General features: G+C 43.2%; 3 protein-coding genes across 9 annotated transcripts in view; 2 read left to right on the top strand and 1 right to left on the bottom strand.

The window, feature by feature from the left end:
• The window catches only part of KIAA1549 (KIAA1549 ortholog), a 167,247-nt gene extending 159,168 nt beyond the window's left edge, over positions 1-8,079 (top strand). The window contains exons 19-20 of one of the 4 annotated variants that reach the window (XM_027654792.1): positions 1,145-1,187; positions 2,269-8,079. In XM_027654792.1, coding sequence (XP_027510593.1) covers positions 1,145-1,187; positions 2,269-2,635 — 410 coding nt within the window. In that variant the 3' untranslated portion in view covers positions 2,636-8,079. The remainder of the gene's footprint in view (positions 1-1,144; positions 1,188-2,268) is intronic. The other 3 variants (XM_027654801.1, XM_027654785.1, XM_027654810.1) reach the window with 3 other exon arrangements.
• A 7,141-nt stretch (positions 8,080-15,220) lies between these two features.
• On the bottom strand, positions 15,221-20,261 carry TMEM213 (transmembrane protein 213). Of its 2 annotated transcripts, none has more exons than XM_027667846.1 (3): positions 20,008-20,261; positions 17,761-17,826; positions 15,221-16,173 (listed from the first exon to the last, which is right to left on the bottom strand). In XM_027667846.1, exons 1-3 carry the CDS (start codon positions 20,081-20,083, stop codon positions 16,004-16,006), a joined length of 312 nt encoding a protein of 103 aa, XP_027523647.1. In that variant the 5' UTR covers positions 20,084-20,261; the 3' UTR covers positions 15,221-16,003. The 2 variants fall into 2 exon arrangements, with proteins under 2 accessions (XP_027523647.1, XP_027523638.1); XM_027667837.1 differs by having other exon boundaries at positions 17,761-17,829; positions 20,008-20,253.
• A 5,710-nt stretch (positions 20,262-25,971) lies between these two features.
• ATP6V0A4 (ATPase H+ transporting V0 subunit a4) overlaps positions 25,972-26,557 on the top strand; it is a 28,359-nt gene continuing 27,773 nt past the window's right edge. For 2 of the 3 annotated variants that reach the window (XM_027654427.1, XM_027654414.1), the window contains exon 1: positions 25,972-26,281. The gene's annotated coding sequence lies outside the window, so the exon portion shown is untranslated. Of the gene's footprint in view, positions 26,282-26,383; positions 26,399-26,557 lie in introns of those variants that run through there. The other variant, XM_027654417.1, reaches the window with a different exon arrangement.

Here is a 26,557-nt window from a genome sequence, read left to right as displayed (position 1 = left end):
GTGATCTCATAAATCTTCATTTTTTAAAAAGGAAGATTCAGTAAAGATGGCTTTGTCAATTTTTTTGTACTGCTGTTAATTATGCAAAAATTTCTAGATAAAAATCTAAAATTTATGAATACAATATAAAACTATATATTTTTACATATATAATATTATATAATATACCAATGTGTATTTCTGTTAGTAAAGAAATTTTAAAGTAGAAAAAATCAGGAAACTGAAAAAACATGTCAGTGGTTTTGGTCTCCTTATTTTGCTGTTGTAGTTTAGTAGACGGTAGGTTTCTAAACCAACGTGGTATTGAAAGTTGTCAGGCCTGTTTAATTCTGATGTTATATGGGAAATCAGAGAAACACATGCTTTTCTTTTTCTTAGATATTTAAGAAAACCTTGATAACCTTAATGTAAAAGACAGCCACTGAGGTCATCAGATATTCTTTCTAACTCCCCTTATAATTCCCCTGTAACCATTCTTATGGTAGTAATGCAATGCAGTGTGAGGTAGGAGCTGAATCATGTAATGCATTTGAATGTGAAATAACCTAAACATAATTTAGGATGCTGTTAAGACTCATGTATCAGGGAATGTTTGCTTTTAATATTTTCTTATGTCATCTCTTCTCTATAAACCCACAGAGTACTTGTCAGGTTTGCCAACTCTAGGCTGCACATACGAATTAGTTTCAGGTTTCAGTGCCAAATGAATAATTCTGAACAATCAAGAGACCCATTCATTTTCTTCTGATACTGAAATCACCTCTCTTTTATAAGGTATAAGACAGGATGTTACTTGGAAAACCTTTACCTGTCATTCTTCTATTAAAGCCTCTTTTCCTCCTAATCTATCTCCCCAAATTAACTGTGTAAATGATGAGTGCTGTACGTGAGCTGTGCAAGAGAGTCAAAAATCTATTATTAGTTCTACTTCATAAAAAATGGCTTAAATTCTATTCTATGATATTATGAGAGATGTTAAGGAACTTACTCCCGCCCATTTTTGTGTTCCCTGCACACTGCTGCCAAACTCGCTCTAGGTCCCCCATATCCTTCCCAGGCTCTGCTTTGTAATCCCTTCATTCCCCTCCCCCTCACTCCCAAATCCTCTTCTAGCTGACCTTGCTGTCCTTTCTTCCCCCATCAGGTTGCTCTCTCTGCTACTACTTAAGGCTTATCTACAGAGAAAGGTAGTGCTCACTGAATTGTGATGACTGTGATCTGAATTTGCTGCAGGTGGCTGCTCCCCATCCCCAGCGCAGACCCTCTGAAAGGGGATTACACTGCTTTGCTCCCAATTGTGTGTTTGAGTCCTTTGTGTCCAGTGTTTTCTTCTGGCTGTCTCTCAGCCTTCAGCAGTGTGAGGCAAGGGGAAACACTTGCTTCTGGGGTGTCAGCTGGAATTTAGATTTTCAAAATGTACATTGTTTGTGTCCATACTGGGATTTGGTGCAGTCACCCAGTGTACTGTAAATTCATGCTTTGTTTTAGCATAAGCAGATTTTCTTCCAGATAGAGGAACCATAAACTCAGGCTTCTGTTTTGTTTCTCTCTTGTTTTTTTTTAAAAAATACATGTTACTGAACAAATGCAGAATTAACCCCTTTCTACCCTGAAACAGTGATTGTCCCTAAACTGGGGTAGTGTTTCTCAGATATGTAAAACAGATGTTGAGAATGAAAAATCTAATCTTTCAAATCTGAGTAGTTTTCTCCTTCTACTTCTTCTGTTGACTGTGTTTTCCTGGGCACTGGTCAGTCACAGGGTCCACAAAAGTGTACGGTCTGAACAGGCAAGCCAGGCAGAGAAAGGGAAGGTCAAACTAGTAGCATCTGTGCTTATAAATAGTATGGAGATATGACAGCCAGGAAGACAGTGATTTGCCTGTTGTCTTTTAGGAAGTTGATAGAGATGGAAGGAAAGAGAAGCCAATTCTGTTGACTTCCAGTTCTGTGGGTTTTCTCCCCACCTCCTTCCTTTTCAGTTTCTAAACATACCAGAGATTGGAAAGGTGGTCAAGGCTTTTTAATGGATACTGAAAGAGATTTTGAAAATCACTGGACTTGAGGCAGTCCAACAATTTTGTGTACACTTGTTGTTTTGTGCTCCGTAAGAGGAATCACTCATTCATGTAGCAGAAGAACAGTTGCAGCAGATAGAAGCATCTCCATGTTGCTTTCCCCTCTGTTCTTCGCCTTTTTGCTTTCTTGTCTTTTCTGGGATAATCATGTTTATTCAGAAAGTACAATAATGCTTTCTACCTTTTTCCAGACGCATATGCATGGACACCAAGAATATTCCTCCTCACCAGTATTCCAGATGCCGAGGACTTCAGCCAGACAGCCCTCAGCACCTCCTGCTCAGCTTCCACACAACAGCCTTCAGGGCCAGGGCCTTTGCTACACCACCAGTTCCACTGAGGACCTCCAGCCAGGTCACTCGTCAGCCTCTCTTATCAAAGCAATTAGAGAAGAACTTCTGCGACTTTCTCAGAAACAGACAACAGTGCAGAACTTCCATAGCTGATTTAGCATTCCGTTGCAAATCTGCCAGGTATCTGCTTCCTATGGAAGCAAACACTTATTGGAAATCAGCAATGTTGTTCTCTCAAAGGAAGGAACTTTCACAGCTCTGTTGACAACACTCTGGAAAAACTGAAGAAGGCAGCAAAATGAGGATAGTAAGGAGAGAGAGAGAGAGGGGGGACAAACAGGGAAAATCATCAGTGTCATCACAAGTAATATTAATTAATCTACTAATATTACGATGCTCCTTCTTTCTCCTTACCCTCATTCAGCCTAACATATAAATAAAACCCTAGGTCAAGAACTCAATACTCCAGCTACAAAACAAAAAAAAGACAGGAACAAACTCCAAGTATGATGGACTCCTTTTTCTAAGGAAGTAGGTGATGTTTTGAATAAACTGAGATGACATTTTGCAAGAGATTACAAGTATTCTTATCTCTCCAGTGCTTATGGGGAACTGGTTTGCATTGCTGTTCTGCAGGATTACAAACTGTATCAGCTCAAGGGTCTTGAAGGTCCAATCCAACATAAGAATCACTTTGGTTGTCAGGAACAATGGGACTGCTTAGAATAAAAGTCTTTTTTTGAGTTACTTGTATCAAACTGGAACAATAATTGTTATAGCTCTGTGGTTCCGAATGGAGCTACCCTCTGCACTCTTCCTTGTTTTCCTTCTGGTGCTGAAGCTTCAAGTGTTCCTTCATCTTCAATGTTTGCAAAGTGAAACATTGGCCTTGTATAACTAAGAAAATATCTGTAGACTCATTCAGGCTGGAAAAAGAAAACAAAGCATCCAAACAGAAAGGGCTTGGTATCTAATTTGTTTAAAAATTATTGAAAACTGGAAGAGGAATACTCAACCACAGTTGAATTTGGGGAAATGTGTGTGTATATCTTTAAAAAATATATTTACATGCTAAATGCTCTGGCAAGACCAGTGATAAAATATTGCCACTCTGTAGTTTGCTTTGTGGACAGAAACCAATCCAGCCTGACTGGTACAGGGTCACCAGCATTACATTATAAATTGATGTCCTAAATCATTGCTGATGTTTGGATCTGAATAATTTTAGTGGAAGTCAGTGACAGTTTAGAGCATTAACATAGGCTTAGATTTGCAGTTTTGAGACAGTTTCTATATTTATACTTGTTTCCACTGTCCCTTTGGACAAAGGGTGAGCATTATCCCCATGGTAAAAATGGTACGTGCCATGGAACTGTTTGTCGCTGTTTTTTCAGAGTTTTAATTTAATATTAGCTACAAATTTACTAATATTGGCCATTGCGTAACTGTAACTGACATAATACATACGGAAATTTTACTTAAGTCATGATTTGTTGGAGTGTGTTCATTTTCAGATCAAACTGAACTAAAGTTAACAACCTGGTGCAGAGATAAGAGTTACCCTCTGTCAGTGTTTGTGAGGATGTTTGGGAGCCGTACCCTAGAAGAATGAAAAGCAAAACTGTTATGTGCTACAGTGGAGGTATTTCAAATAATATCAGGTTATAGTCATAAAAGGTCTGAGGAACAGAGGTCCTCAGAGAGAACATTGGGCAGTTGCTCTGGGTAGGGGCTGCATTTGCCTCGCTCACTGGGGCAGAAATGGCACTGGTAAAATACAGGTGTGTAACACTGGTGTGGTATGGTGGTCTTGGGGTCTTGGGCTGCCAAATCTGTTCCTGGTTCCAGTGCACAGTTCAGTAGCTGTGACAGGACTAACTCAGACTGGAATGAGAACAGGTAGGAGGACAGTGTGGAAGAAGCCGACTACATACCTTATTCATGAAGCTGGTACACCAAACTCGCTGAAGCCAAAACCTCAGTTGCTCACTGATGTGGAAAAAAAAAATGTGGTATGTTTCCCTCTTTACTAGGAAGAACAGTTATTTTTCTGTTTACTTATGATTGTCAAAATGCTGTATGAAATTGTTTTGAGGGGCTTAGTGCAGTGAAGCAGCCTAAATTGGTTTCCAGTTCCTTGGCCAATGTGTAAAGCCCTCACGGGCACCGGTTGAGGTGTGAATGGGATCAGAACACCAGCATGATTGTGAACAGCAGTACCAACAGGTTATTATGATTTGAATTTTTAAAGCTTTTTTGTGTGATAATCAACTCTAGGGTAAAAATAAACATTTGTTTTCTGCCAAGTTTGTAAACATGGATATTGCCAATAATTCTGCAAAATGTCAGGTTTTGAAGAATGAAGAGTGTATCGGGCATTGTTCACTTGGTCTTTTTGACAGTGCTGAAGACTGACTTTTCCTAAGTGTTCCCATTAAAATCATCTGTGTCCGAGCCCACTTTCTTGTCTAGCTTAATTCTGCAGTGAGCTGAGACACCAGTGCTTATAATATTAACATATTACCATGGCTTCATTTCAAGAAAATGGGCTTCTAAAAAATAAATTAATTTTCTGGTTTCAGCTATTTAAGAAGGACTGTAAAATAAGAGTTTTGAAATTTAGAGGTACTTAAGCCACTTCTTATTCATTTTTTGCTATTGTGAAATTCCATCTTTTTATATATGGATGAAGATCCTTTCTCTTTTCAGTCTCAAATCTTATGAAAAGCACGGGACACAGGACAAATATATACTGGTAAATAAAAGAGGCTTTCTGATACAAGAATCTCTCTTTAAAACCTTGTGCAGGACAGTAAAATATCAAAAGTCGGAAAGCTGTGTTTGGAAGTTATGTTCTCAAAGTGGCTGGACACCTGATCCAGTGGTATGGCATAGTCTGTATCTTCATATAGTAAGAAAAGTAGCACCAGTTCCAAGAATGGTCTTAACAAGGGAGACCCTCACTTTACTTTCTGTAGCTACAGGAAAAGCTGGGGTTTTTTTCATGTGCTAAGAAAAAAGGATTCTGTGGAATGCATGTGCCAAAATGTGTGTTTCCACTTGGATATTCAGGGGAAAAAATCTGTAAGCTTCTATATCCCCATGGGTTTGAGCTCTTTTGCCAGTTCTTTTTATTACCCTGTTTAAAGGGAGGAAAATAAAACCCAAACAAACCTTTTTTTCCTGAAACTTAAAGTATCCTGAATTTGAGTATCTGTTAATGAATTTACCAGTTTCTGAAAACACTGATCGAATGAGAAATTGGTATGGGCACAGAAAACTGTTACCAACAGTTGCATCCATTTCCATGACTAAACCATCTGGTTCATGGAATCCTCAGGCTCTTCCCTTTCTTCACAGTTTTCCTTGACATTTGTGTTTTGTCTGTGTTTAGTTTGGCACACAGAAGAAGTTGGCAAGATGAGAGCTACATAATGTAGCTTGGTTGGTTTCCTTTCCGTGGCCAAGATGTTGACCCCTAGCCTGCTTCTTGATTATTTTTGGAGCTAAGTGAAATGTTACGGTTATTTTTCGTACACTGAATTTGAAAGGTGGGGCACACTTCAGTACTATAAAATATTCCCTACCAGGATGTAACACATGGTCCTGCCAGTGACTGAGGGCATGTGACTGAGGAAAGAAAACCTTGCTTTTTGGAGGAGTGAATTGCATAGGTGCTGGACTCTTAATGTTAAATATGCACACTTTGGAACAGCAAGTGGAATTTGACTGACCCTTTGCAATGTACTGTCCTTGCAGTGGTTTGGAACAGGCTTCTTATGTAGTGGTTTGGGAGCAGCAGCATCACACAAGGTCTGCCTATCACCTCTGCACCCAAAGAAGTGTTGGCTACCCCAATATCGTGCACCTTTATGGGCACACATAAATACAAAGATTGATCATCCAAAAGTACATGTTCCCAGCAAATGCTGAAGCCAGTTCCTTTAAATTAGACCATGGACAGCAGGGTTACAGCACTATCTTAGAAAGAGGTTGTGTACAGGGATGGTAACTTCCCAAGAACCAAAACAGCTGATGCTGTTGTGTGTTAACTCATGGCTTGAAAACACATTTGATGGATTACACAAGGAAGCTGGTGTGTATTCAGGCTCAAGTGAAGTCACCAGTTGTGTGATGTGGATGGCAGAAGCAGCTGAACTGATTTTTTTATGTTTTGCCCTCACTACATTCCCCCCTTTTCCAACTTCAGTAGTTTTTAGCTCAAGTTGAAAATGAGCATTTTCCTTTCCATGCCTTATCTAGCAGTTCTTTGTTAAAAGGTGCCAGTCCTTGAAAATACCCTATTTTGGCCAAGAGCTTTGAAGTGGCAGGACGAAGAAAATTTGTGACTTTGAGGTGGGAGCATGTTGTGGGCCATATTTTTGTAGACACAAAGAAAAAAATGGTTTTTTTAAATAATAACACCTGTTTGGTGTACTCTGAATATGGGCAGAGAGCTGGAAATGGATTAAAAGATTAAAAGAGTGACATACGATTGTCAGAAGGCAAAGGACAGCAATGAGGTCTCCGGGACCACCTGTAAAGTGCACTAAAAAGAGAGAGAAAAAGTCTTGGGGAGTCCACCTGCCTCCACTCAAGCTGAGTCCATAACACAGCCCCTCTTTGTAGTCCTTCAACACTTGCAGTTCTGGTTGGTACAAAAGTGAGGAACATCTCTTATCAGTGAGACTCCCACAAGCAGTTCACCAAGGCTGTAGAGTTTCTCCAGGGCTGTTTAGATGTGCATAGAGAAAAATCAGCAGCTCTGAATTGCTTGAATGTGGACATATGAATCCACTTCCCTTTTGTGGACGGCATCTTTTTCTCTTCCTGTCAGATTTGTATTTAAAAATTGAGGAGATACAATGGGGATGTATTCTGCTGTCATCAGTCTGCTGTCATTCACGTGTTCCTCTATCTGTAGGGCCTAAATACTGAGGAAGCAGAAATTGGGAATGCAAGTTTTGGAATGCTTGTGACAATTCACTCTAGTTTTGAAGTATTTTGGTGTGAGTGCACTTGAGTGCACTGTGTCTCTTATAGCGAGTGTCTCTCAAAATGGAGCTTATGTCAGAGGGAGGACTGTAAAATTTTACTTCTCTGTCTCTGATACTTGAGGGCAGAACACACTTGGCTTGTGACAGCTCGTACCAATAGGATTGGTAGTTCAGATCCAGATGTTGGTCTGCATGTTGCCCCTGGCTGCATCTGCATGACTTGTGCTGAAAACCATTTAGTCACGTGTTCTTTGGAACACGAATTTATCCTACAGATTCTTTAGTGCAGTTTGGGATGCGGTTGGCCAGATGTGTCTAGCTTTGATGTACAAGTCCCTGGGTGAATTTACTCACCTAGAGTAAGAAACTTGAGAAGCAAAAGTCCTGTGGAGTTGCACTGCCTTTTTAAAGAGACTTTTCCGGAGTAGAGCTGCAGTCCCATGAATTCTACAGAAGACCAATAAATTAAGAAAAGTTACATTAGTATTAGGAAAAAATACACATTTTTTTGCACTTCATAGTTTGTAGAAATGGAATGTTTTGTCTTGATTTTGTGTTACTTTTTCTTGATACCTTTTATAATATCAAATACGTATTTTTTCTTTGTAGTGGCCACTCCTGTTTAGTTTTGAGTAGTTCTTACTCCATAACTGGAAGTTTGTGTTTAGGCTGTTACATCTTGCCTTAATTGGAATAAAATGTTGGCATATTTGAACAAATGCTCTGAAGAATCTTTTTAAACAAATGCTAAACCTCCATGGATCCCTGACATGGTTTTCAGGTTCACTTGCAGAAATCCTTTTATTGCCATGTGTAGAGCAGGTGAAATGAAATGAGAACTAAGAGAGTAGAAAAGAGACTGAAAGATGAAAATTATTGTTTGGCATTTCCAGATACATTCTAATGTACACACTTAAGAGCTCTGTAGTGTTCCCATAAAAACTTCTCAAATATTTCCGTCCCAAGGCTTCTTGGAAGTTGCTTTCCTCATCCAGGCTATTGGAAGGTTTTAGTGCTGTGCATGATTTAAAAGCAGTAGCTGCATATTGTTTGTGTTTTAGGAAAAACTACTTTTTATATTCAAGGAGAATTAATGTGGTGTTATATTTGGCAGTGCACTATGCTCTTTTGGTCCCAAAACACACATCTAAAAGGAACTTGAGTAAAGAAATAAAAAGTTAAAAAATACTGCAATAATAAAAAATCAGAAAGCTTTTATCCTTGGTTGTTGGACTTGAGGAAACAGGAGAAAGAGAATTATGGATTAGCTACTGTTAGTAGTAATTCAGCATAGTCACTAAATATGAAATTGTTCGGATTCAGTGCAGTACAAGTACAAACTTGTGAACTGATTACTGGATTTGTTGGTCCATGCAATCCTGGATAAAATGGTTTCAGGTAAGTTGGTTTATATTTTGCATGGAACACTTCTGTCAAGCTTTTCCATGGATGAGTTTAATCCTTATGTTAGTTTCTGTCTTTGGGCTTGATGGTGGCGGCTTTAAGCAAGAACACTTTAAAAATTCAAGGTTGAAGGTGAGGAATCTCCCGCTCAGAGGATTTGTGGATGTACAGCCACATATTCACGTTATTGCTACATCTTTCTGTACTTCACTACAGTGTGGAAGAAAATTTGGTGGGACATTGGAAACAACATTCTTGCTTTTGCGAGTAGAACTGCAAAGAAGTTACAAGAAGTTGTTTGTCCCTTCAAGCAGATGGCATTACTGATACAGCATTGCCTCCGATAATGTTACTTCTGCCAGGGAACAGAGAGCACTGTTTCCTGCAGCTTGAGGAGCACTCAACACCAGTGCCAGTGAGAATTCTTTAGTCCTCTTCATTTAAGGAGGAGCTGACATCTCTTAGCTAACATTATCATGTGTCTATACCGAATGTTAGTATTGCTCAGCTAAAGCACAGTGATTTCTTCATGTATTTGAGCCCAGAGTGTTGCTACGTTAGAACTTGAATATTGCTGGACTGATCTGACTTAAATACACGATATGTTGAAATGGCACAAAGTGGGAACAGTCTAGCAGAGATGGCTTTGCAGGTGTCTCCCTTCTCTTCCGCCATTTAGGCAAAGCAAACAGAACTGTGGAAGACCTCAATAAGTACTTTAACTTTTGCTCTGGAAGTCATACTGAAAATTGACTGCATGTTTAATCATGTGATCTGGAAACTACAAGCTAGAAAAGGTAGTTCTGGCTTTCCCAGTGACTCATGAACTGCAGCTCTGTATGTTGGTACCACTTGTTTTGTCTTTATGATTAGATAAATCAGAGGCTGAAAAAGCCACTGATAATGTAAGAATAATAAAAAGAACTTTACGAAGAGAGGTAATAGTAAAAGAGGCAAAGCTTACGGAATGTCAGTTGGGAGTCACTTTGATTTCCAGTTCCCCACTGGAAAGGGAAGAGAAGGAAAGGACAAGGCAGGTTTTCTGGGTTGTCACAACCAATATTGGGCACAGCTGTGAGCAGAGTATGATGAACGGAAACCTAGTATATTGAGTCAATAGTGAATAATAACGGTAAATCTGAAATGAGTAAATAGTTTGGAATATACAGCCACCAAAGAGCACAGAGGCAACAGAAAGTTTAACCAGGACTTGGGTCTTCTATGTTTTTCTTAAAACATACAGTCACTTATATGAAATACTTCAAGGGTGTTTAAATTCATACACGAGCTTAGTAGTGAATATGTGAAGTTTATGGAAAATGAGATCAGTAGGAGGGAGGAGGGTGGGGAGAAACAGCAGTGATTGATTTTCACAAGGGAAAAGTTGAAAAAGTCATAGAAAGGTATTACTGCATGAAACTATCTACAGTCCTCAGAGGATTTATTTCAAAATGCCGGGGGGGAGAGCTGCTGTAAGAGAGCTCAGTTCTGTATTGGGAGGGTGCTTTATTTCACCTGTGAACTGAGCAGAGAAGAAGAAGGGAGCAGTAGGACGAGAGAGCATGGTCTTAAGCTCCTCCAGGGGAGGTTTAGGTTGGATATTAGAAAGAAATTTTTTAGAGAGCAAGTAATCAGACATTGGAATGGGCTACCCAGGGAGGTGGTGGATTCACTGTCCCTGGAGGTTTTTAAGATGAGACTGGATGTGGCACTTAGTGCTATGGTCTAGTAACCACAACAGCGTTGGATCAAGGGTTGGACTTGATGATCACAGAGGTCTTTTCCAACCCAGTCGATTTTATGAGTCTATGACTGCTACGTACAGCAAGGGTTGTATCTTCTTCCCCCAGTACTTGCTGCTGGGAGACAGAGCTCGACTAGAGTGACCTTTGAGCCTAAAGAGGCCTGCAAAAATGATAGAACACGGGGTGTTGGCTTTAAACTGAAAGACAGTGGATTTAGATATTAGGAAGACATTCTTTGTTGTGAGGGTGGTGAGGCACTGGAATAGGTTGCCCAGAGAAGTTGAGGATGTCCCATCCCTGGAAGTGTTCAAGTCCAGTCTGGACGAGGCTTTGCACAACCTGGTCTAGTGGAAGGCGTCCCTGTCCGTGACAGGGGCAATAGGAACTAGATAGCCTTTAAGGTCCCTTCCAACCTAACCCATTCTATGTTTCTATGATCTCACCTTGCTGTTGCAGCAGCCCACAAAAGGTCTGTATGGCCTGTGACATCTTCATGTAAATTAGGTTATAAATGGCCCCAGGCTCTTTTGGTTCCTTCAAGTGGCAAACCAAATTGTGGTGGGAACCTTTGGAGAGAGAAATGCAAGGATTTGGGACTGACACAATGTGAATGTGTAATTTGTCCCCAAACAAACATTTTAGCTGTTCCCAAAATGTGTCTGGCATTGACATGGCTTTACCACACATAGTGGTAGAGGGAACAAACATAGACTTTTACAATTAGTTCTGTTCTTTAGCTCTTAGAGTGAAGGTCACCATGACAACCAGGATATGAGAACAGAGCTTTGTTTGCTGGTCACTGAGACTGGACATTTTTCCCTTGCTTTCGTTTTGGAGGGAAAAGTTAAATCTGAGGGAGTTTTATGTCAGCGAGACATTGGAGCCTGTAAATCTCTGTGATGGGTGAGCAAAATCTTTTAACTGAATGTGTCTCTAGATTTCATGCTGTCAAGTTGGACAGGAAAAGTCACAAGTCTCTTAGAGCTGTATTTCTTTTTTCAAGCAGTTTGCAGATGTGGGAGACAGTACTGCATTGTTTACCCTGTGTTTTATTTCCAGAGGGTTATTGCAAAATAGGAGTTGTCGAACAATTTCACAGCATATACTGGTACTGTTGATACCACAAAATAAGCAGAATCTGGAGTGTAAGGATGAGAGAGGGTGGTTGCTTCCCAAGAATGCCTGTATTCCATTCCTTGACCATAATTAACTACAATAAATTTCTAAAATCCTAGGTTTTGTAATGGCTTTATCAAAATTCTTACATACTCCCACTACACAGCACCTTTTCTTATGAATTTAACCTCTGCCTTTTGTCTGTGTGCGTCATGTGAGTAGGGAGCTCTGATGCTTGCCAGTTTTCATTCCTCTAGTGATTTTGCAAAGTGTAATCATTGTGAAGTGCAATTGCTTAATATGTAACTCATTCACTAAAACCCCAAGGATAAAGGCAGTGAGTAATGTGAGTCATTACCAGAGCAGTGGTATCTGAAAAGATGAAGACTCATGCATCAAGTACCAATCCATTTAGTCTTGAATTAAGAGTTTTAAAAACCACTAGTCGGATGTGATTGATATTATCTCCAGGCAAATTAAAGTAGTTACCCTGGAATGCTGTGCTGATGCTAATGTTTTTCTCCTTTGTTATTAGAAGTGCTGATCAGTTACATGTCCCCACTGCTCTGTTTGTCTATCCAAGACGTTTTCAGACCAGCAGCTCTCTCAGGTGCCTTTTACACCTCTTTTGCCTTTCCAGGCACTATGTACCTTCATGCCTGAAATTCAGAAACTTTGTCCAGAAAACATGAAGAACTCTGCTACTTGCTCAGCAGTGTTGAGGTTCAAACTTGTGTATTTCAGTCACACTTATTTTTTTTCAACCATTCAGGTTTCAACAATTTTCTTCCTTTTCTTTGTACTAAGTCGTAAGAGTTGGAATAGATTTTTTCCTACATCTCATTCCAGTGATGAACTTCTGGGTCCAAAGACATGGAATTTGAGTGGACAGACAATGACTATAAATGACTGGAGTGTTAACATTTCCATCATCAATCTGAGAGGGTAATTTGCAGCTTAATAGGCAACGTGAGCTACCGTCTTACTTTTGACATGCTTTGAGATGTGCAAGTGCCTGCATAATGTTGTATATAGCAGTCTGATGGGGCACCTAGGTTTAGCACTGGTGAAATGATTTATGCATGCTGACAAATCAGGAGTTATGTTTTGTTTCCAAGATTTCCTGTGGGAACAGAAAGGCTTCCTGAATTACAATACACAAAAATCCGAACAACAAAACCGGGCACGTGCTGGATGTATGACTCCCTTGAAGTCAACAGGGCTTGGGTAGCATTACACTAGTTGGGATCTACGATTAGAGGTCAACTATTCCTGTCAATGATATTATTAAGATCCTAAAATAACACATGATAAATTAGTATATCAGTCTGCAACACTGCTCACAGACCACACTTATAAGGCATTGTACTATACAGTCATCTTTAATTTGTGCATCACAACCAGACCACAGCCTTCTACTGTGACTTTGATTGCTCTTCAAATAGGAGTTATAAGGTGTGTTATGGTGTGTCCCTTGTTGAAATTATTGCAGAAAGTGTAACAGTAGACTACAGGTAATCTTTAGACTTTAGAAATCAGGTATGCATAATCCACGTCTGCATACTGATTTCTGTTTTTATGTCAATTTCTCAAGGCTTTTGGATGCAACTTTTTTATTCTGTGCTTCCTGTAACTATTGACAAGCCCCTGAAACACTGATAATACCATTAGGGCTTTTCTCCTCCTTTTGCACGATGTGTTGCTTTGCTCATGTACCTGTGATTGCCCATGGTGCCTATGATCAGTACAGCACATGGAGTGTACCTTGGAGAGTCTCTTTAAATTAATATTTTATTTTTTCTACTATATTGCATAGGAACAGGTAAGATATTTACACTGGTAGCCTTTGAGTTTTTGGGGCACTTGTCACTTTGTTTAGGGATCTCAAACATGCTGGGAGTAGTAGTATCTTCATGAGATTCATTACAGGACTACATTTTTCTAAGTGACCCAATCAAATGACTTGAAAAGAAGCAGCTACAGATCAAACCTGACAATGTCAGTTGCAAGGTAGGCGATGCCGTAAGAAACAAAGCTGTGAAATTAGATCAGATGTTTACAGGTCTAGAAAAAGTATACATTTCACAGCAGAAATAATCTGTAAGATACTCCATTTGTGTACATGATTCTGTGAGGACTTGGATTTCACCCTTGAACATAGGCACACAAAATCCTTTGGGGCACTACATTGTATGAAAAAATACAGATTTTTTCCTTTCCTCCCCAGTTTGGTTGAGCTGGGAATCCTCAACAGAAGCTGCAAGAAGCAAAACCTGAGGTTTAAGTCTACTACAGTCCTTGAAGGTAACTGCCCACAAGCAGTTTTGGAGAGCGTGAAAAATAAACAAGCTGTGCTTCTAAAGGCAGGCTTCAGGAAGCCCCCCAGAATTGCCCATTTGTTACAAAGCTCATTTGTCGGTGTTGCACTTGGCTGTAAGACTTGTAAAGTTTGTATCAACGTACTTAAAACTCAGACATACAAAAGCTAAGAAGCACATCTTCTCAAAGGTGAAAACCAGTGCCATATCCAGCAGGCAATTCTGTGTTCCCAACCAGGAGAACAATGTCCTCAAGTCTGGAGAACTGTAGGAAGAGGCCTGCAGAAGGCAGACACTAAGCCAATACGTGGAGATTTTTTTCACAGTATCTTTCACATTGCTTTCAGGCCAATGAACATTTGCCACTATTAACACTAATATAAAAGGAAAGAAATTATGTAGAAGATTTGTTACACGAGTGATTGAAGTGGATTTTAACTGTGAAGTCACTGCTCTTTACACCTGAGTGTTGATGTTGACTGAGAGTCCTTTTTTTCTGTAAGTTTGTAAATACACGAGAGGTTTTTTTGTTGTTTGGTTGTTGGGGTTGTTTTCATTGAAAGAGCTGGCTGGTCCAACACCAAGATTTGTCCTGTGAAAATTATTTTTGTTTTAATTGTTGCATATTGGAATACTGAGAATTAAGCCCTTCCCTTTTAAAACTTACTTTCCTGATACTAGCATCTCTGTTCAGTGTTTCACTTTGAAAGGCTTTTTGTCTTAAGTGATACTAATGATAGGGAAGGGTGTCCTTTTCTCCGTGTCAAACTTGTCACTGTTCCTGTTGATGGTGGATAGCTGATAAGGGACAACTGCCCATCACTTTGAAGTGGCACAGAGTTGTCCTGATCAAAGTATCTACTTTGTGCCAGAATCAATGTGAAGAGTCTTAAACTGATGCCTATCTTTTCTCACTGGAGAAGTTACATATTGATGAGCTGGTGGGAGAATATAATGATTTTTAGTAGATATACATCTCCAGTGGTGCTTTCTTTGGTTTAAAAGTAACTTTTTATGTTTCATTTCAGTTGGTCTCTAACAAGTTTGCTAATCCTATGTGGGTCTAGATAGGTTTAACACAGATTTATTAATTTAATAATGGATAGAAACCAAGACTGATGGAACTGCCCCAAATCAGAGTTTGACTGCAGTGAGGCAAACCCTCCTGTATGAATATATCTTGTTAGAATCCTGTTTCTAACAATTTGGGTGGAGTAATTCCTTGCCAATATAAGCTTGATCCATATAAACCAGTCAGTCAGAATCTTTTAATCAATAAGTGTTTATTATCACCTTATATAAATAGGAGCAGTTTTGTACATGAATTGCATATGCTGGTTTAAACCTGCTTGCCATAGTTCAGCTTGGCTTGGTTACTCAGACAGGTGCATGCTGAATAAATACAAGAAACATTCAATTCCTGCAACACAGTTCACATATAAATGGCACTGGAAAAACTAGCTTTACTTTCAAACCAGGCCAAACGATCCCTAAGTTTTCATAAGAGAGTTTTCCCATGCATCAGTTAATAGACTTTTAAATATTGCAGGTTAGTGAGGGAGAAGGACTCGGTAAAGTCAGTGAATTACATCCTCCTTCTGATGTAACCTAGCCTGTAGCCCAGTAATGGATCTGGTTATGTTGATCCTCCAGAAAATACCTTTATTTGCCCACTTTCTGTTTCAAACCAAAGATCATGCACTGGGTTGTCTTAAGACAACAGGCTATAGGCTGGTAACTGGTCCTTCGCCTCTCTTTGCTACTGCTGCTCTCACAGCAAGCATGAGGCGGCTCAGGGAAAAGATTTTTTTTTTGCACTGTGGGACATATGTGGTGGCTTGCAAGGACTTGCCTAGTCCACACCTTGGCTGGCAGCTCCAACCTGCCAGGGAGCATGAAGACTCAGCAGCTGCCCTGCTTAGATCTGGTCTTTTTGGCTGAAGGTATGTTTCCTTTCTTTTTCAGTTTCTTAGGAAGTGTTTGAAATGCTTTGTCCGTCTGTCTGCACCTCACTGCTCCCAGGTGCTGCTGCCTGCTGGCTTCAGTCCCTGCTTCAGGCCACCAAGTATTTGGGTTCGTCAGGCCGGAGTTTCATGATCTTGTCCATGCAGAGCAGGATGAGAGTCAGAAACCAGAGGCTCCAGCCGACGGCCGCTGCAATCCACCCGTAATCATCCATGCCCGACGGGCAGCACACGGCCGCCTGCGTGCAGAAGTTCACATCTGGTGGAGAACAAATGAGGTGAGCTGATGGGAGGCCAAGTACACAACAGGTCTCCTTTACTAGAAGGCAGATGAGACAGTGACTTCACTGTCTGCCCTGTGGCCTGTCACTCCGCCTTGGCATCTTTCCCCTAAGCCTGGCTCTTAACCGGGTTGGGTGGCAGTGCTCAGTTCCATCTGCATGTCTTCAGTCAGTATCCCTGTCTGGCCAAACACCTCAGCAGCTCCTCGTACCACTGCGCCCACCATTATGGAAATCTTTTAATTGGCGTCTCCTCTGTCAGTTTTAGGAATGGCATATGATAGAAGTAGCTAGTTAAAATAAAAAACAAACCTGGGGTAGAGAAACCCTCATGTGGGAGAGTAAGAGGATCCCTGGTAGAGACACTTTCAGCAGGACCTCCAATAGTTTAGGTACCCAATACCTCTGTCAGCAATAGGGGCAGTGGCAGCTCTCTGCTGGGCTCTTAACTGTGACTTAAGTGTAACAGCTTCAAAACACATCACTATCAGGAGATCCCTGTTTTACATGTTTAAAAATGAAATAACTTTTAACAATTCCGTGGGTTTTTTTCTTGCATCTTTTGCATTTTTTTCTGTTTTAATCACTCCAATTTCCTAAAGGCACTTAAAGAGTATGTCGTTAGTTGTTTCATTTATACTTTTATTTAAAGACATCTGCTATACTTTTTCCATTCCAAGGGCACTGTGAAGATACCAGCTCTGTGTCTATATCCTGTGTGGTAATGTGGAAATATCAAAGGGAGCCTGAAGGACCATGATATTTCAACCCCTTGGGCTCGGACAGAAGCTGAGTGTGAAACCCCAGCACCCAGGAATTTGCATATATTGTGTGTTGATGTTCATGAAGCTTGTTAGCTGTGAAAAGGAAATGCCTCCTGAGCTCGGTGAAGGGCATCCAGCCTCTTGCACATTTCCAGGGAAAAGGCAAGTGCAGGTGCTGCTCAGCTGCTCTCATTCATGTATGTCAGGGAGGACCATGGTGTCCCCAACCATGTGCGTTGGCTTTCAGTGCACACAGTACAACCGTCCTGCACTGCAGAGAGCAGGAATTCCCATCACAGAGGTATGTCTTGTGTGTGCCCAGAGAAGGGAGAGGGATGCCTATATGCCTATGCCATGCTTTCAAGTAACATAACTGTGTTGGTACATGTACTATAATACAGGAAGTGCAAGATTGTGGGGGATGTTTGATGTTTGAGTTGGAGAATGACTCAGGGAGCACTGGTGGGATCTCAAGTTGCTTGGAGCTGGCTCTTTGGGAAAGGCCTGAGAGGATAGGGAAAGAGGTTCTCTTGGGAATCCATATAGTGCCTACAGGCAGGTGGTCTGGCAGGGAGCTTTGAATTAGCTATCAATTAGTCTGTTCAAACCTATGCGTCTTTCTCAGTGTACCTAAGATACTATACCGTGCCAATGGAGGAGTCTTAGAAGTGCATCCTAGAGGTTCACCCACAACCATAGGCCTTGACAGCAGATAAATCCCTTTCCAGGACACCCTCTCAGTCACCTGTGTAGACTCATCACCTAACTTTAACGTGGTAGTAATGATTTATGAAGACTTACTAAGACATAGTGGTTCATACTCAGTTGTGGGCGTGGAGCTTCCTGAAACATTGGAGATGGCTTCAGCTGCTGCCAGAAGGAGAAAAGGCAAGCTGGATTAGAAAAGCAATACTGGACATCTAACATGAAAATCTGAAAAATCTGGCCTTGCAGAGGTCTGTAGGATGGACCCAACTTCGAGAAAGGAAGTTCCTGCCCCTAAACATTGCTGCATTAGGGTACACTTTCTTATCCCACCACTGTCAACACATGCTCCAGAGACCTGCTCTAGCAGCAGCCATAAGGAGGAGGTTCTGTCCTTCTGCCTGAGTGGGACCCTGATTTGAGCTGTTCACTCGGAGCTCAAATTAACCACTGTTCTTTCCCAAGCCACAGGGGCAGAACAAGCAAGGACTGAAATGAGAGAGACCATTCAGTGGCATGGGGAGATCCATGGCCAGCAGGCTGTACATCTGCCTCCTTTTGTCCTTAGAAAAATCCCAGTAACTCTAGGGTATGCAGAAGTCAGGCAGAGCCGAGGGCTGAGCCCATCCAGGGAGGGCCTAAGCAGGTCCACCATGGCCCCAGGGGGAAGCTTTGGCTTTGCTGCAGTTCAGAGCATCTGACACTGCTCTGGCTGGACTCCAGTTTGGACCAGCATGGTAACCATCTCAGGTTGGAAAATACAACATACAGAAATAAGTAACGGCCGGAGAGGGCCAGAAGATTTGATGAAGGTTTTGCCTCTTTATCCTGCTTCCTACTCATAGCCAGAACACACATACACTCTGGCACAACTCTTTGGCTGCTCTCCAGCCCTCCAAATCTGTCCATGTCATCGGCCAAAGCTTCCTTAGTCTTCCTAAGGAAGACCTGCCCCTCAGCTTCAGTGTGCTCCCTGTAGCACTGTGGGATCAGATGCAAGGACAGCTGCAGGATGCCTGAGTGGGGGAAAAGCACGAATTGCTGTGGTCCCTGTGCATCAACACCTGTCTGTCCCCTGCTGCAGAAGGAAGGGAATCTAAGAAATACCTCTTCCTGTGCTCCCATGAACAGCATACTTCAAGTTCAGCCAGGTGGAGCATCCCCTGCACATAGATGAAAAATGGCCCAGAGAGGCTACAGGGTGAAGGTGTGCTGGTTGTCCATAGACCAGGCAGAAGGTATGAGATAACTATCTCCAGTCAAACCATTGCTCAGAGCTGATAAATTGGAGTCTGATAGCGAAAATCAGTTTCAGCCTGATTTCACTGAAGATTGCAAAATAATAGCTCAGGTTTAATTTCAGCTCAGGAAAACAAAACAGAATAAGACCTTTGAGCAAACCTTTGCTTTGAGTTTGGTATTTTCCAAGTAACAGCAAATAAACTGAGGTTGTCTTGCGGGAGATGTCCCTCTTGGGTCACCTTCCATTGCTCAGCTTTGCATTTTGAGCTGATTCACCATCAGCAATACCAGAGCTTTCCTCATGACCTCTGCCATGCTCAGAGTGGGTCTCTGGGCAGCCTGCTCCAGGGAAGGGTCTGAATACTCCCCGTTCCTCTGTCTGACTCTGTTAGGACGCTTGCTGAATGACCTTGGCCAAGCCCATAATTTGTTTTCTCAGTTAATAAGTACCTTACGGGAGCACTGGGAAGAATTGTTAAAACCTGTGTATGATCTGTGGAAGGAAGTGCTGCAGCATACTGAGCATTGGTTCATGTTTATAGACTTTGCAGCCCAAAGAACAGGCTCTCAAAGCTAACCCATCTTTAAACAGCTGGCAGGTCTCATCTGGTGCTGATATACAAATTCAGGCAGGACCCTGGTGGGAAAGGGGCAGCTCACAGGTCCCATTTACATTTTGGTTTTAGGCAACTTTTATAATTAAGGTGGGACCAAAACCAGATTTTCTGCAAAAAGCACCCAATAAAAGCTAAACCACACTACATCAAGCCCCTTGGGTGTTACTGCAAATGGTCCTTTCCTCAGCAAGCACAGGAAGACCAAATAACTGTGGTTCCCTATCTCCTTGCCATTCAGTGGAGCAGCCTGCAGCTCAGTCACATTGACAGTGGATCTGTAAATCCTGCTGCCAAAAGAGCATCTCTACAGAATGACCAATCATGTCCTGTAATTCTCATTAGCATTAATCAATTCCATCTTTTTACAGTCCGTAGGTGAGACAAGGGAGCCCGCCTCATTTTGAAAGAACAAATTACTGTCAGTGGGCAATATATGTGGGTGGAAAGGGCAGGGTATAAAAACTGAAGCATAAAAGAGAAATACCTGCTGAGCAGGAATCCCAGAGCGCAGCAGTGAAGAGGAGCACAGTGGAGGCTGCCCAGGGCTTGAAGTGCTTCATGCCAGGGATCCAGCTCCCACCCGAGTGTCCACACGGAACAGGTCGCTGTCTCTGGCAGCTCTGGTGCAGCAAATCCTTGATAAGCTCAGAGAACTGGTGTGCAGAGCAGAGGGTGGAGCAAGGGAGCTTCCTGCTGCCAGGACACCTCGAACTTTCCTGCCAAAACCGGGTGAGGAAGGAGAAGGGCTTTGACCGAAACAGCTTCAGTGGGAGGTAGATACCAGGAGTTGGCCCCTGAAGGTTAAGCTTAAAGTTTTCTCCCTAGGATATGCTGCAGCTAGAGGGAGGAAAGGCCTCCAGAGCCAGCCCTTCCCAGCAGAGTCCCAGGCAGCTTCTGAATCTTCTTTTCGTCCTATGAAGATGGTATAATAGAGCTGGAAGGGAGCAGAGGATTGGGGTAGAGAATTTGTCTCCCTATTTGGCTTTGATTTTGCATGGTTTCTTGCTTGACTTTCCCAGTGATGCTTTTTCGGAAGGGCTGTGTGGAATCCTAAAAAACAGCAGGCTTAGGTCATGCTGGTACAGCAGCTGTTAACACAGGATACACAGAGTGTGGGCACATTCCCACAAAGAAATGGGGTGAAACCATTGGCTTTGTGTAGGTTACTGACAGCTATTGCAGAGTACCAATGGCTTGGGTTGGGATCAGTTCCGGTTTGGGGCATCTGCATAGGAAGAAGCTGCTGCTGTTCTCGCCCTGTGAGCACAGCGGTGTCACTGCTTCCATTGCCATCTGCAACGTGGTTCTGGAAAAGCTGTTCTTTCTTCGCTGGTGGTTGTGCCACCTCCTCCTTGATGTGGGCAAAGCCAGAAGCTGTGCCTTCCCACCAGCAGAGCTCTACCTGCAGGCCAAGAGGGCTGCTGGCAAAATGATACCAGCTGGAGAGTGAGAATTGTTGAAAAGCCACATTGTTGAAGTGCTGGTGTTGTTTTCCTGGTCTGAAGAGCAGCACATATTTCTGCTCTTCCCGAGGCTGTTGGCTGTGCTTGTTCCTATCTTTGATGTGATGATACACTTGTTAGAGAAAATTTCAGGCATTTAATCAGGCAGGAAGGCACTGGGAGAGATGGGCTCCTCAGGGAGCAGGTTGCTGGTGCTCTTCTGCAGTGGTCACTCATGGTTTTGGGTTTAGAATGAAGCTGTCTGGGGCCTGTTCTGGATATGCAACCAGTCTTAAAGGAGGCACAGGGGAAGGCACCTTGGCAGCAATCCTTGTAGGATAGAATTTAATAATTTTCTCTTTTTTTTGTTTCACGCTGCTAAAACCCACACGAAGGGACATGACAGGCTTACCACAGGAATAGCATACAACAGGGGACAGCTGTGCAAAGCTGTGAGGTGGATTTGGTCTCCCTTCATTTAAGAAAAACCTTGGCAGCAAAGCCCTTCTTAGCCCTGCCCAGCATTTCTGTGGGGTGAACCCACTTGTCCTCTCTCGCCACCAAAAACATTCTGTTCCCACCCAGCTGAAAATATTTCCATGATGCAGCAGGACACGGCAGCTGGAGGTTCCCTCCAGAGAGAGGGCACACTGAGCTGCAGATGAGGGCAGGTCAGCTGAAACGGGCATGTTTACCCACCTTGTCTCCCTGTTTTCATATCAACATGCTGCCAGGGCTGGCAGAGTAAGGGCTGTGCAGGCTGGTCTGTGACAGTCACCTCCTGCTGCTGCCGGGATGCACGGCCCTGTCCTTCAGCTGACACCGGGGTGGCACAAGGTGTGTCGTGCTCGGCTGGCAGCCAGGTTGGGTGTGTGACCCCAGTCCTGAGTCACAGCAGGAGACTCCAACTCAGAGCTGCTCCAAGTTCACCGATAGGACAATCTTCATCTCTACCTCGTTTCAGCATCTAGGTCCTCTTGTAGTGGTTGCTTTTGATTTATCTGAGGGTATTTATCTGAGCTACCTGTTGCATCAAAATTAAACCTCAACTCTTTACCAGGAAAATGCCCTCTCCTTTCTTCCAGCTTCACCTTTCCCTCCTGAATTTCTCAACCACAATTCCCCCTGAAAGTTGGCCTGGCAGTTAATTTTGCAAAAGTAATGAGTACAAAAGTGTTCTGTGCAGCACAAAATGCTTGAGGGGAAATGAAAAGACAAAACTGCTCTACTATTGCATGAATGATTCAATTTGTAATGAAATGTCTTTTGAATTTTAACTATTAACTAAATGCTCTTTGTCAGCTTGCAGGTAAATGTGCCCATTTCTAAGGGATGCTGAAAATTTGCACAATTAACATAATGTATTTCTTTTCCTTTCCAAAATGTGTTCCGTCTGTGGTTCAGAAAGGGCCTGCTCCAAACTCTCCTGAAGTGGTGAACAGGCTGCACTTGGCTTCAGCAATTTTTGGATTGGATTGGAAATGAAGGCTTTGCTTGATAAGTTCAGACACAATGGGAGCTCTGTAAAATCATCTCCTGACACAAATTTGGATTTGTTTCATTTCTTCTTTGTAACACGTTCATATTTCAGTCAGTGCTGTGGCTGCCTGAAGAGTGATAAGATGCTCCAAAGCCTTCCCCTAGTTTCTATACTTGTCTCCCTCCATGAGAGTGCCCTGGCACACAAGGCACAACTGCAGCCCCTGCAGAGACAGGGCTTCATTTCCTCAGGATCCTATTTTCATGCAGTTCCGAAGGCAAGACTCTATTTACTCTAAAATCAGATACTTCCCCAGCTCTCCCCTTGGAGTCTCTTCCACAGTGCGTAGGGCTGCAGGTCAGCTTTTCCTGATGGTTACAAATGAGGCAATACCTACCATTCAATATATTTTGTGCCATAGAGAGCTTCACAGTTAAGATTCTCTGATGACCGAAGTATTGCCCTTGACACGTCACCACCAGGTGTGGCTCTCAGACAGGTATTACCTTTATCACACACACATACACTGTCTCTTTCTCTCTATATATTCTGTTTACATAGGCAACATGTTTGTATTTTTCATTCCAAATGAAATCTGATTGCTGCTGCAATTGTGTTCCATCCCTGCAGTAACCAGCATGATGGCAATTGAGCCATAGCATGGTATTTAACTCAGGGCAAAACACACAGTCCACAAGAGCAGAGCAGGTGCATCACCTCTGGGTGTATCAGTCAGTGATAGAGGACAAATCTTTTTTTTTTCTGAATGTCACTTGAGGTTGGGATAACTACACCCCTACTCTTGTTTCAGTGTACCTTAGGTGGTACTATGCTTAGCTGTTATGACAAAAAGGATTTTTGGTAAAAGAGAGCTCAAAAATTAATATCCCATATAACCACACAAACCCTCTGCATGGTAGAACTAAGCATGGAGTAGTTATAGGTCTGATCCCAGAGCTACCTACAGCTGCCTGACACTTCCCAGTGCTGCTGAAGGTGATGACAGCCCGACTGGAGGGATTGTGTGTTAGGGACCCTCCTGAGTTGTGTATGGTGGCACACTGAAGCTGCTGATTAGTTACTGTGTGCAGCCATTGAGGTCATGATGCTAGACACCAAGATGGTCTGTGCTCTTGGTGGGACCATAAGAGCAGATCTTTCTCTGACAAGTTCTTTGTAGGTAGCAAAATCTCACAGTTCAACTCTAGAAAAGGCATTTGTTGGGGAGACGGGTCTGCCTGTTAGCAAATCCCAGTCTTTGTACTGTGGGGTGAGCTCCCTCCTATGTGGCCTTTATAAAACTCAAAAAAGCTTAAGAGTCTTTATAAAGGCCTTAAAATTACTTTTAAAAGCTCAGAATCGTAAGCCTGATGCCAATAATATGTCCATCAGGAAGGGGGTTGATTTTTTGGTGTCTTCATTGATGTGAAAAATAGCTGTCTAAGATAAACAGAGGATTTTTAAAACTTGGCAAATATAGAAAAATATCAAAACCACAAAGGTTTTGCTCTTTAAAGGAAAGAAGAGAAGAGGGGATGTGCTTTCTGCCACAAAAAGGAATACAACTCTAGCATTTTGGACAGGGATGTCCTTTGTGTTTTCCAGTCCAGGCTGGGGTTGCTATTAGACAAATGTTGAGCCTGTGACCCTGCTGTGACCCCATGCTGTTCCTCTGGAGACCCCAGTGAGGGGGCCCAAGATCAGCCAGGCAGTGCAGGGCTGCCAGAGAAGGGCTGCCTTCAGCTCTCCCGGGCAGAGCAGCCGGCACCAACAATGGGCCCACTGATGGGGCTTCTGCAATTGGTGCCTCATCATTGGCCCTCATCATCCGATCTGCATTAATGAGATTATTAGAATATAATGTTCTTACTCCCACATGCCAGAGGCATGAAATGGGATATGCTTTCTGCTTCTCTCCTTTCTGCTTCTCACGTGGGAAGGGTGCAGGAGAGGGCAGGAGAAATTACTTTAACCCTGCTTTCCATGTTTTCTTGCTCCTTGTCTAACAGGACAGAACGGCCAGCATAGTGCAGCTTGCTTGGGGCATGAAGTGTGTGCTGGGACCTGCTTCTGCTCCCCCAGCCCTGACAGCTTGTAGGGGAGTAGCTGAGTATAACTCCGGGGCTGAGTAAAAGTGAGTAAGAGCAGTAAAGGTGCAAAATGGATAGCATCAAATGAATCCAGGGGGAAGAATGTGTTCAGAGGTGAGGGGAGTAGCCTGAGAAGCTGTTTTGTTTTGTTTTGTTGTGTCAAGATACACCAGCTGAGAACTGAGTGATGATTCCTGTTATTTAGTATTACTGCATGGGCTGAAAGACGAAGTCCTTTCTTTGCCACAGGAGTTTCTCCACAGCCCTGCATGGTAGTTGTTTGGTCGACAGCAATGACTTCACATCTGCCTTACCAAGAAAATTTCCAATTTCCCAGCAGAAAGCTTTTACTACCTTTCTTTGGTAGAATTGATAGAGAAAGCAGAACTGACTGTGGGCAGTGGCTGGTATAGGAGGAGCACAGTGCAGCCACAGTGGGTGGGAGCCCAAGGGGCCCCACGATCAGTTCAGCTGGGTGGTTTGCTGAGTAAAATGCAACTTTTAGGCCCACCTTATAATTTTTAATACCTCCTTTTTGGGTCAAACAGCTTGAGGCAGCGGGATTTGAGCCAGCAGGACCCCTCTCACACTGGTTGACTTTGCCAGGTGGGACCACTCTTTGTTGCTTTTGAATAGAAACCCCCTGTGCTGGGAAACCCTCTGCTGTTGCTTTCTTTTCAGCAGTGTTCCCTTGGGCAAACTACACCCTTGGTCTTGTCAGGTCGGGGTTACTGGATACCTCAGAAAGAACAGGCCTGAGAAAGCATTTCTTTAAGGGGAACTTTACAATTTGCATATAGCCATGCATTTTCATTAGCTCTCCTTTTGAGATTAATTTTTTCTTCTGAGTGCTAGATTTACTACTAACCCAGCCAGCCTTACTCATCAGGGTGAAACCCTGCCTCCTCTGCCTCAGTGGGAGATAAGACATTGGTTTAAAAAGGGGCCAAATTTCTCTCTGGTGCCTTTGCTTTAGCAGCTGAAGTGGCAAAAAGTCTATAAAGCCACTTTTCCCCCCAGCATTTGTTATTTCAAAGGGTGAGAATCAAGTTCCCTGCCAGTACTGTCCCAGGTTAGCACAGCTCTGCTGACAGAGCCCCTGCTCTCTCAGCCCTCTCTTTCCTGTATCGCTCTGCCCGCCCCCCGCGGCAGGAAAATCATTAATCTCCCATTGTTCCCCTACCCTTTCCCAGACTGCCTTCAGCGAGGAAAAATCCGCGAGAAACAGCGCAGAAGTTTTCCACCTGCTTGACGACTGATCCTCCATCCAGAGCTTGCAAATGAGCTCTTACGGGTTTATGGCCCCCCACACACAGCAGGTTTCGAAGGTTCTCGCCCGCTTTCGGGCGGCCGGGGCGGTGTGAGCCGGCATTGCCCCATCTGTTATTGGTTTCAACAAGCCGCAAAACACCTCGCACTTGTCACAGACCTGACACAGAGGTTGTGACAGAGCCAGACAGCGCTGGGTCCAGTCCACCCGGAGGTTGTTTAGGGATAGAAAGGGTTTCCCTTCTCTGGTCCAGACCAGCTTTGACCTTAAAAGAAGAGGTTTGCCGTGCCCTGTGCGAGACGGGACAGGTGGCCGGGGCGCTCCGCTCGCCGCCCTCCTCGCCCGGCGCGGTGCCCGCAGCGATGCCAGAGCACAGCCCCGCTGTCATCGCCTGACGGACACCCGGCAAACCCAGGGGACAGCTCCCCCCTGCCCTGGGCAGAGGGGCTGACAGAAAGGAGCGTGGTGGCTGAAAGGTAAATCCCACAGACACCTTCTCCAAAGCAGCTTGCAGCACTGGGATCTACCCTGCCCGAAACCCGGTGCGTTTTAATGCAGTGCAGTACTGCTGGGAAATAGCGACCGGGGGAAGTGTGAGTGATTCCTCAATTAACTGTTCTTCTGCCAAAGGGAAAACCTGGGGGGGGGGGGGGGGGGTTGTGTTGGTAGAGGCATGGCTGGCAGCAAGTGCTTTTGGGCGAGCCTCCTGCATTTGTAGGAGTGGATAAGGGGCGAACACTCTGCCTTCCTTG

Source organism: Corapipo altera, unplaced genomic scaffold (assembly GCF_003945725.1).
Source record: "Corapipo altera isolate COAL_440 unplaced genomic scaffold, ASM394572v1 1, whole genome shotgun sequence".
Taxonomy (NCBI): Eukaryota; Metazoa; Chordata; class Aves; order Passeriformes; family Pipridae; genus Corapipo; species Corapipo altera.
The sequence above is the reverse complement of the archived record's forward strand: the minus strand, read 5'-3'. Positions and strand labels throughout refer to the sequence as shown.